The sequence below is a fragment of the Hypanus sabinus genome, chromosome 4, assembly GCF_030144855.1.
Source record: "Hypanus sabinus isolate sHypSab1 chromosome 4, sHypSab1.hap1, whole genome shotgun sequence".
NCBI lineage: Eukaryota > Metazoa > Chordata > Chondrichthyes > Myliobatiformes > Dasyatidae > Hypanus > Hypanus sabinus.
The window spans coordinates 80,940,900-80,952,227 of record NC_082709.1 but is presented as its reverse complement, the minus strand read 5'-3'; the positions used below and the strand labels follow the sequence as shown (position 1 = coordinate 80,952,227).

At 44.7% G+C, this 11,328-nt stretch overlaps 1 protein-coding gene across 1 annotated transcript; it reads right to left on the bottom strand.

The window, feature by feature from the left end:
• Positions 1–373: 373 nt before the first annotated feature.
• On the bottom strand, positions 374–11,236 carry si:ch73-71c20.5 (DUF4748 domain-containing protein). The gene is made up of 3 exons (XM_059967521.1): positions 11,085–11,236; positions 7,885–8,116; positions 374–4,595 (listed from the first exon to the last, which is right to left on the bottom strand). Exons 1-3 carry the CDS (start codon positions 11,119–11,121, stop codon positions 4,409–4,411), a joined length of 456 nt encoding a protein of 151 aa, XP_059823504.1. The 5' UTR covers positions 11,122–11,236; the 3' UTR covers positions 374–4,408.
• Positions 11,237–11,328: the final 92 nt, after the last annotated feature.

Genomic DNA, 11,328 nt, shown 5'->3' with positions numbered 1-11,328 from the left:
GAAATGGGAATTGAACTCAGATTCTGACCCCCAGCCCTGTCCCAAACAATCTGCTGGAAAAACATACAGGTCAGTAGGAGGAAAAGAATTGTCAGTGTTTGGGGTCATTGAAAATACAGCAGAGATACAGGCCCTTTGGCCCAACTAGTCCATGCTGACAACTGAGCCCTCCCACCTAGTGCCAATTTCCTGTGTTCAGCCCATATCCCTCTAAATTCCACCACTCCACGTACCCGGAGGGCTGGCATGAGGAAGCATGGCAACACTAGCAGGCTGCCCCAGTACATCCTCTGTCTCTGTTGGCCATTGATGCAAACGACACATTTCAGTAAAGGTGACAAATAGAGCTTATAATTTTCAACTTTGACTCTATAGTGCAGCGCTGCCCTCTGCTGGGCAGTAAGCATGTCAACATCTTCAACATGTGGATAAATCTATTGAAGCAAAGTTAACACACACAAAATATTTGAGGAACTCAGGCGGCATCTATGAAAAGGAATAAAGAGTCAATGTATTGGGCCGATATCCTTCATTAGCATTCGAAGCAAAATTTACACTGCAAGCCATTCAGCTAATTGTCTGAGGCAGTTATTTACAGTTATTTACAATAGCAGCTAGCACAACGCTATTACAGAATAAGAATCAGATTTAATATTACCGGCATATGTAAAATTTCTTAACTTTATAGCAACAGTACAATGCAATGCATGATAAATATAGACAAAAACACTGAATTACAGTAAGTATATATGTATATTAAATAGTTAAATTAAAGTAAGTAGTGCAAAGACAGAAATTTAAAAAAGAAGTGTTTGTAGGTTCAATGTTCATTTAGAATTCAGGTGGCTGAATTGCAGAGAGTGTACCTTCAGGCTTTTGTACCTCCTTTCTGATGGTAACATTGAGAAGAGGGCATGTCCTGAGTAGTGGTGGGGGTCCTCAATAATGGACACTGCCTTTCTGAGACACCGTCCTTGAAGATGTCTTGGATACTAAAGAGGCTAGTACCCATGATGGAGCTGACTAATTTTACCTCTCTCTGCAGTTTACTTCGATCCTGTGCAGTCATTCCCCACTCCATACCCCCCCCCATACCAGATAGTGATGCAGCCAGTCAGAATGGTACATTTGTAGAAGTTTTTGAGTATTCTAGATGATAAACCAAATCTCCCCAAACTCCTAATGAAATATAGCTGCTGTCTCACCTTCTTTATAGCCTTGTTGAGATGTTAGGACCAGTTTCGATCCTTAGAGAAAACGACACCCAGGAACACCAAATTGCTCACTTTCTCCACTTCTGTTCCCTCCATGAGGATTGGTTTGTGTTCCCTCATCTTACACTTTCTCAAGTCCACAGTCAGCTCTTCAGTCTTACTGACATTGAGTGCAAAGTTGTTGCTGTGACTCCACTCAACTAGCTGATATCTCTCACTCCTGTACGCCCTGTCATCACCATCTGAGATTCTGCCAACAATGGTTGTATCAGCAGCAAATGTATAGATGGCATTTGAGCTATGCCGAGCCACAGTCATGGGGGGTGGGGAGAGAGGGAAGGGGGAAGGGAGAGAGGGAGAGGAAGAGAGGGAGAGAGAGGGAGGGGGGGGGAGAGAGAGGGAGAGAGAGAGAGAGAGAGAGAGAGACTAAGCACACATCCCTGAGGATGATGGTGTTAAATGCTGAGCTATAGTCAATGATCAGCATCTTCACATAGGTACGTGTATTATCCAGGTGATCCAGGACCGCGTGCAGAGCCATTCAGATCGCATCCACCGTTGACCTATTGTGGCGATAGGCAAATTGCAGTGGGTCCAGGTCCTTGCTGAGACAGGAGTTGATTATAGTCATAACTAACCTCTCAAAACATTTCATCACAGCTCAGGGTGTTGGGAGTTTGGTGTTCAATTCTGGTGTCTTCTGTAAGCAGATATTTTCTTCCCCTGTGCCCATGGGCATCCTCCAGATGCTCCAGTTTCCCCCGGCAGTCCAAAGGTGTACCAGTTAGTAGGCTAATTGGTCATTGTAAATTGTCCTGTGATTAGGCTAGGGTTGAATTAAGTGGAGGTTGCTGGGTGGCATACCTCGATGGGCGAGAAGGGCCTGCACTGAACTGTATATCTAAATAAAAACACATGAAGAAATTACAACAGCAACCCAGTATGAATCTAAAACAAGTCTCATTGCTCCATGGCCCTGCATTAATCCGAACCCCATTATCTTTCACTTAAAGGATATTTGAATAAAGTTGTGCAATGTTCTCTGCTCTATTGAGAATCAACAAATTATTGGCAGTTTGCTGTGGAGTATTTGCAAATGCAACTTGCCAGGCATAGTTCCCCAAAGGTAAAGGAAGTAGAAAAGCTGTTAATCCAACATGGGTAAGTACCTTCAATTGAGTTGCAATGTAAATACTCACAGAAAAACGGTGGCCCAAGACCAACAAGGTAAACTTTTGTAAGAATAGTGTCAAATTTTAATTATAGTCATACTTGTGTATACATCTATCAGAGCCATCAAAGGCTTGCAGCGGGATCTGGACCACTGCAAGCCTCTGAACACTGTCAAAGCTTGCAGTAGGGTCTGGACCAGCTGGGAAAATGGCATACGTGTGAGATGTTGCATATTAGGAACCAGGGTAGTGAATGGTAGGGCACTGAGTAGTGTGGTAGAACACAGGAATCTGGGAACACAGATCAATAATTCCTTGAAAGTGATGTCACAGCTAGATAGGGTCATAAAGAAAGCTTTTAGCACATTGGTTTTCATAAATCGAAGTACTGAATACAGGATTTGGGATGTTAAGTTGTATAATTTTGTTTTTTCTTTCTTGTAAATTTTCTGTGCAGTCTTTCAATTTTATTGACCTCTTTCCTGCAGGTAAGTGATAGAGTCTATGTTTTGGGTTGAGACCTTTCTCTCCCCTTTTCACTCTGTGAGAGGCAACAGACAGTTGATGAGGGTGGTTTGGTAGCATAGTGGCTAGCCTAACGCTCTACAAAACCATCAGTTGGGGTTCCATTCCTGCCTCTGTCACTAAGGGGGTTGCACATTCTCTTCAGGACTACGCGGGTTTCCTCCAGGTGCTCTGGTTTACTCCATCATTCCAAGGACGTACGGGTTAGGGTTAGTAAGTTGTTGACATGCGACGCTGGTGCCAGAATCATGGTGACAATTGCAAGTTGCCCCAGCACATCCTTGGACTGTGCTAGTCGTTGACACAAATGACACGTTTCTCTGTGTGTTTCGATGTACATGTGACAAATAAAGTTAATTTTTAATCTTTAGATGTTTTGGGTTAAGACCCTTCCAGATCAGCACATGTGCATCACAAGGCTCTGTGCTTATCCCTCTGCTCTACTCGCCTTACACCTATGATTGTGTGGCTAAGTACAACTCCAATATCATATTTAAGTTTGCTGACAACACAAGTCAAAGGTTCAGCATCAGCATATACAAGGAAGGCTGAAGATCCAGCTGAGTCTTGCCACAACAACCTCTCACTCAATGTCAGCAAAACCGGAGATGATATTCAATTACAAAAAACCTGGGGTCATTAGTGTATCAGAAGTGGAGAGGGTCAATAATTTTAAATTCCTTGGTGTCACCATGTCATACAATCTATCATGGGACCAGCACGTAAATGCCATCACAAAGAAGGCACAACAGCACACATGAGGAAATCAACAGCACATCTACCTTCTTAGAAGTTTGCGTAGATTTGGCATGTCGTCTAAAACTTTGACAAACTTCTACAGATGCACAGTGGAGTATCCTGATTGGTTGCATCACTGCTTGATATGGAAAAGCCTACAAGATATAGTAGATGTAGCTCAGTCTATCATGGGTAAAGTCCTCCCCACCACTGAGCACTTTCATAAGCAGTGCTGCCACAAGAAAGCAGCATCCATATCGAGGACCCCTCCCAGGCCATGCTGTTTTCTCCCTACTACCATTGGGCAGGAGGTACGCAAGCCTTGGGTCCCAGACCACTAGTTCAGAAACAGTTATTACCTTACACCATCAGGCTCCTGAACCAGTGTGGATAATTTCACTTAACGGATTCCACAACCTATGGACACTCTTTCAAGAACTCTGGAGTTCAGTATTATTTATTTACTTTATTATTTGCACAATTTGTCCTCTTTTCCACATTGGATTTTTATCAATTTAAGTATAGTTTTTCTCAAGGTAGTATATGGTGACATATAAGCATGTATAATAAATTTATTTTGAACTTTGAGAGGAGCCCAGGTGAAGGGTCTTGAGCTGAAACGGCAACTGTCCATACACCTCCATTGATTCTGTGTCCTCCGCAGATTGGACCTGAGATTAGAGGGAGATAAAGACAGAGCCAGATTGGTTAAGCCATTGGAGGGAAGCGGTGACCAAGATTTCAGGGGTTCCCGCCCCATCACGTTGACCTGCTCACAGCACCGGTCTCATTCTCCTCTACACCTCGCCTGTAACGCTCACTATGATAATCGCCCTCATTGGCACTCTTCATCCGCTGCCTGGCCTTAAGTTGTTTCAGCCTGTTCTTGTCCACCTCTCGCTTCGCAAGGAGGAAGGTGATGATGCCAGATGGGAGACCAATTATCCTGCAACAAAGCAAAGTGAAAGGGGGTGACTATCATCGGCAGAGCCAGGAAGTAAAATACTAGCAGAATAAAACAGTGCAAAAGCAGGACTACGTGTCAGAGACTGACCCCTTGACAATACAGCCCAATCACTGTATCAAAGTCTCTGAGCATCTGTCCTAAGTCCAACCTAGTGATGCAATCATGAAGAAGGCATGCCAACACCTAAGTTTCATGGGGAGTTTGAGGGCATCAAAAGTTATGGGTAGAAGGCAGGAGAATGGTATTGAGAGGAATAATAAATCAGCCACAATGGAATGGCAGAGCAGACTCAATGGGCCAAAAGGAGATTTGGTATGTAGACTGATAGGGAAGCTCCAATGCACAGGATTACAAGAGATCCTGTGTATCTCTTGTACAGGATGTAAAAGGGTGGAGAGTCAGCCAGCTTCATCATGGGCACAACCCTCCCCATTAACAAGAAATAACTATTACTCCTCAACTATCAGGCTCCTGAACTGGCGTGGATAACTTCAGAATCAAAATACGAATCAGGTTTATCATCTTTGATATGTTGTGAAATTTGTTATTTTGCAGCAGCAAATAATGTTTCAATGAGATCTCCTCTCATTCTTCTCCCTATTCTTTATGTAATACAGTGTTATACATAAAATGTGCTAAAAATTACAGTAAGAAATATATACCTAAATAAATAAGTAGTGGAAAAAGTCAGCAAAAGCAGGGATGTAGTTTTCATGGGTTCAGTGACCACCAGGAAATCGGATAGTGGAGGGGAAGAAGCTGAACCTGAAATATTGAGTGTGTGTCTTCAACTGCAAGACCCTCCAAGAGGATTGTACCAACTGCTGAGAGGATCATTGAGAGCTCTCTTCCAGCCATCTGAGACATTTATCAGGACAGCGGCCTACGTAGGGCCCTTAGCATTGTGAAGGATCATCCCTATCTATCCAACAATCTCTTTGACCCTCCCTACAGGCAAGAGGTACCGTAGTATTAGGGAAAGGACTGTCAGGATGGGAAACAGCTTCTTTCCTCAGGCCGTGAGACTACCTGACTCAATGCCACCACACAGATCTCATCACGGACGAAGAACCAGAAGCATTATACTGTTTACTTTTTAACTTGTGTCATATATGCACCTTATGGTAAATCTCAATCTTCCAGAATTTATTTTATTATTTATTTGTGGCAATATTACTTTATGTGTGTGAGTTATATCCTAGTCAGGAGGAATGCTATTTCATTTGGAGGTTACCTGTATACAGTTGAATAACAACAAACTTGAACTGTCTCTTCCCTGATGGCAGTAATGGGAATAGAGGATGTCTTCAACGGTGGGGGGACATGTATGGTCGTACCCTTTGGTAGAAGGAATAAAGGCATAGATTATTTTCTAAATGGGGAGAAAATTCAAAAATCAGACGTGCATATCGACTTAGGAGTCCTCATGCAGGATTCCCTAAAGGTTAATTTGCAGGTTGTGTCAGTGGTGAGGAAGACAAATGCAATGTTAGCATTCATTTTGAGAGGGCTGGAATATAAATGCAAGGTTCTGATCCTGAGGTTTTACAGGGCATCGGTGAGACCACACTTGGGAGTATGGTGAACAGTTCTGGGCCCCGTATCTAAGATGTGCTGGGATTGGAGAAGGTCCAGAGGAGATTCACAAGAATGATTCCAGGAATGAAAGGGTTAACACAGGAGGAATATTTGATGGCGTTTATAAGAATGGGAGGGGATCTTATTGAAACTTGTAGAATATTGAAAGGCCTAGATACAGTGGATGGTTAGAGGATGTTCCTTATAATGAGGACACTTAGGATCAGAGGGCACAGCCTTAGAATAGAGGAATGTCCATTTAGAACAGAGACGAGGAAGATTTTCTTTAGCCAGAGGGTGGTAAATCAAGGAATTCATTGGGATAGATGGCAGTGGAGGCCAAGTCACTGGGTATATAGAGGTTGATAGGTTCTTGATTTGTCTGGATGTGAAAGGTTACAAGGAAAATGTGGTTGAGAGGGATAATAGATCAGCCACGATGGAATGGTGGAGCAGACTTGATGGGCCGAATGGCCTCATTCTGCTCATATGTCTTATGGCCTACTCTGAACAGATTCTGACCTAAGGGTTCACTTTCAGACTCTTTGCAACTCATATTCTCAGTATTATTTTTTATTTGCACGTTGGTTGTTTTGTCATTCAAGATTCAATATTTAAGATCATTTATTGTCATTCGACAGTACACAAGTGTAAAGGAGAAGGAAATGATTGTTACTTCAGATCTGATGCAGCACAGAAAAAACACAATATCCATAAAGAACATGATAAGCATTTAAGATTAGCTTGTATACACAGACCAATTGTATCTACATAAAGTGACGCTAGGAACAGGAGTCTCCGTATGTAAGGTAACTCTGACAGGAAATGATAAAGTAGTGGTGGAGACATTGATTAGCCGGATGGTTTGGGGAAAGTAATTGTTTTAGAGTCTGGTGGTCCTGGGGTGGATGCTACGTTGCCTCCTCCCTGATGGGAATGGAAGAACGAACAGTTCCTCAGCAGGATGGGTGGGATTCTTCATATCGCTGAAAAAATTTGCTCTTATATAGTAGGCTACTACTTACATATATGTACTTTGATAGTAAATTTTCAACAGGCAATCCCCCATAAGACATGCTGGCTGGGTTTGAGTGACTGTAGCGTGAGACCCTCACAATCACCTGCAGACCAGAAAGGAATCGGAAGGAAGGGAGGACAAAGTCAAAGAACCGAAGAAGATTGCAGAACGAGTTTACCAGGATGCTGCCTGGATTAGAGAGCTTGTGCTGTAACAAACAGTTGGACAAATGGGTTGGAGTGGCAGAGGCTGATGGAGGTTCATAAGATAGAGTACATTGACAATATCTTTTTCCAGTGGTTGAAATGTCTCGCACCAGAGGACATGCATTTAAGGTGAGAAGGTATAATTTCAAAGGAGATGTGAGGGGCAAGTTTTTACACAGAGGGTCATGCGTGCCTCTGGAACACACTGCCTGGGTGGTGGTAGAGGCAGATATATTAGGGACATTTAAGAGACTTTTAGATACATAGATACATGAAAAGGAGGAAAATGGAAGGAGATGACATTGTGTAGGCATGAGGGATTTAGACTAGTTGGTCATTTGAATATTAATGTTCTTGGCTCAGCACAACTTTGTGGGCTGAAGGGCCTGTTCCTGTGCTGGACTCTCCCATGATAACCGATGCCTTCCCCCACCCGACTACTGACCCACATCCTTCCCAACCTCACCAGGCCAGCCCGATCTTCCCCATCGGATTCTTGGCTTTGCGCTGCGGGATGTATTCTGGGCGCCGGTACCCTGGTCCTCCTGGATGCTCTTCTGCCCGCAGTGCTGGCCTGTTGCCACAGTTACAGTGGATAGATTTATTGCCGAGTGGCTGCAGTACTGTGGCCAGGTGACTGCGGACGTGCAGGACTGTGCTTGAGGCAGGGCTCTGGAGCAAGCAGAGAGACCAATAGCCTGTGAAGGAGGCAAGGAATGAGAGGTCAAGCCATGGTTGAGTTTCACAAGAGATTCCGCAGATGGTGGAAATTCAGGCTAACACACACAAAATGGTGGAGGAACTCAGCAGGTCAGTCAGCATCTACGGAGAGGAATAAGCAGTTAATGTTTGGGTCCAAGACTTGGACAGGAGTCTTGAAGAAGGATCTTGGACCGAGATGTGGACTGTTTACCTTCCATAGATGCAGCCTGACCTGCTGAGTACCTCCAGCAGTTTTTTTAATGCTTGAATGTCTTAGTTATTTATTTAGAGATACAGCATGGAACAGGCCCTGCCTGCCCTTTGACCCAGGTTGTCCCACCAACCCCACAACCCTGATAGTTCCCAATCCAAGCATGGGTCAATTTACAATGACCAAATAACCTACCCAGTATGTCTTCGGTTGGTGGGAAGAAACCGGAGCATCGGGGGAAAACCCATGCATTCCACGGGAAGCATGTGCAGAGACTCCCTACAGAATGGTGCTGGAATTGACACCGAAAAGCAGAGTGACACCAGCTGTAATAGCATTGTGCTAACCACTATGCTACCGTGGCGCCCCATATGATCACTGGAAGTGTCCGTTCGATCTGAAACTAGGGTCTTAACTCTCATGCAAAAGATTCAGATTTATTTATTTATCACAGTACAGTACATGGAAACATACAGTGAAATGTGTCACTTTGTTAACAACCAACACAACCCAAGGATGAGCTGGGGGCAATCAGCAAGCATCACCATATATTTCTGGCGCCAACATAACATACGGAAGGACTTGCTGGATGAAGGGGATGAAAAGAGAACAATGCTGTCATTTGAGAAACACTTGGATAGGTACAGATAGGGGCAGGGCAGGGGCAGGGGAAATGGGGATGAGCTGGGTGGGCACCGTGGTCGGTATGGACTCTCTGGTCCAAAGGGCCTCTATCTGTGCTGTATCGTTCTGTGACTCTATAATATCACAGCACAGTACAGGTCAATCGGCCCAAGATGTTGTGTTGACCTTTAAACCTACTCCAAGACAAATCTAATCCTTCCCTCCTACATTGCCCTCCATTCTTTCTATAATCCGTGTTCATATCCAAGAGTTTCTTAAGTGTCCCTCCTGTGTCTGTCTCTGCCACCACCCAGGCCCAATACTTTCCTCCAATCACCTTAAAATTATGTCCCCTGATATTACCCATTGCTGCAATGGGAAGAAATCTCAGGCTATCCACTCGGTCTACGCCTGATAGGCAACACATCTATCAAGTCACCTCTCATCCTCCGTCCCTCCAAAGAGAAAAGGATGATTTTGGCTATAGTAGATTGGCACTTTTATAAAGTGTGGCAGTATTGTATTCCATATTTTCAAAATTAGGTTACTAGGCCAATACAAGGCAGTTTCATCCTTAAATTTTAAATTTAATTTTCATCAGAAACTTAGCAAACTCGTCAGCAATCTTGTCTGCTGACCATTTTAATCACACACTGCACAAATTTTTACACCATGTCACTGCTTGAAAGGCTGAAGCCATCCCTCACCGTAATCACACGCACAATCTACATCTCTCTCGAGGATGCCCACAAAGCATTGGGGTTATTTACCCATGGCTGGGGGATCTGGGTCTCGATTCACACACAGGTGGGCCTGCGTGCTACATGTGCAGGGGCCAGACCTCCTCCCTGTCCCCTGTAGTTCAGCCTGAGTCCGAAAGTGGGTCAGTTTCCGCATGTCGCCAGCGAGGAGGCATTACATGAGGCTTGCTATTGGAGAGGCTATGTACTGGCAGGGAGAAATTTGCACGTTCAGCTCTCCTGTTTTTAAGACTGCTAGCCAGCAGTGGAGGCTGAAAGTGAACGCGACCAGCACTAATCCACTACACTATCACACTGGACGCTTCACAACAATTATTTTCACAAGAATGATCCCAGGAATTAAAAGGTTAACAAGAGTGTTTGGTGGCTCTGGCCCTGTACTCGCTGGAGTTTAGAGTTTAGAAGAATGGGGGGGGGGGGGATGTCATTGAAACTATTCAATGCTCCTACATCGTATCGACTTCAGAACTCGCAGCACTCACACCTCTCTTTACAGTGGAAGCTGCAATCAGTCTCAATCTTCTGGGAGTGCACAACCTCTCATGGTATCAAAGCTCGTCCTACAGTCAAGAAAGCTCACCGATGCCTCTACTGAGAAGGCTGAAGGGAGCTGGACTTAGCAAATCTATACTCACATCATCCTGCAGATATGAAGTACAGTGCATTTTCAGCCAAGTAGCATTACTGCTTGGTACGGAAAATGCACTGCAGGAGACAGGAAGGCTCTGCGACAGGTAGTCAGAACTGCCCAAAGCATCACCAGCCTACCCACCATCAAGGGCAAATATAGAGCAAGGTGCCGGAAAAGGGCCAGTAACATCATGAAGGATTCCACCACCCTGCTCATGGACTGTTTGTCTCACTCCCATCAGGAAGGAGGCTACACAGTATCCACGTCGGGACCACCAGACTCCAAAACAGAGACTTTCCCCGAGAAGTAAGGCTGATCAACACCTCCACTCACTAACCCACCCCTCCACAACCCCAACAATCAGTACTTGATCATTTCCTGTCAGAGTCACCTTATATACAGACACTCCTGGAGTTTAGCAATTGATCTATGTACGTAAGCTATCTCTGTATTTTTTTATTATTACGTTCTTGATCCTATTCTGGTTTTTTTGTGCTGCATCGGATCACGAGTAACAATTATTTCATTCTCCTTTACACTTGTGTACTGGAAATGGCATTAAACAATCTTGAATGTCAATAAACTATATGGCAATAGACTTAACTTGAGCTGGCATTGCTTGCCAGCCCTCGGCCATCTCCCTCTCTACACTCAGTGCTACTGCAGGCACTCAACCCAAAACCTTTTCTGCCTAACCGGCTGCGTTCCTCCCGCGGACAACGACCCACGAAATTTACCTCTCGCCAATGAGCCACTCCTCCAACCCACCGCCATCCTGGTCCTCTTGTATCCCGGCGTGCCTCTCCCCGGCACGTACACGCATGCGCGCACACCTGCCCGCGCAGGGCTTCACGGTCATGGTAGTCTTTCTCGGGGTAAACACAAGTTTAAATCGGGCCCTGCCACCTTTTCTCGGACCTTACTTCACAGAGGTAGGCGCTAATGGCGGAAAGGAATGAGGCACGGCGTCTAAGGGACAAG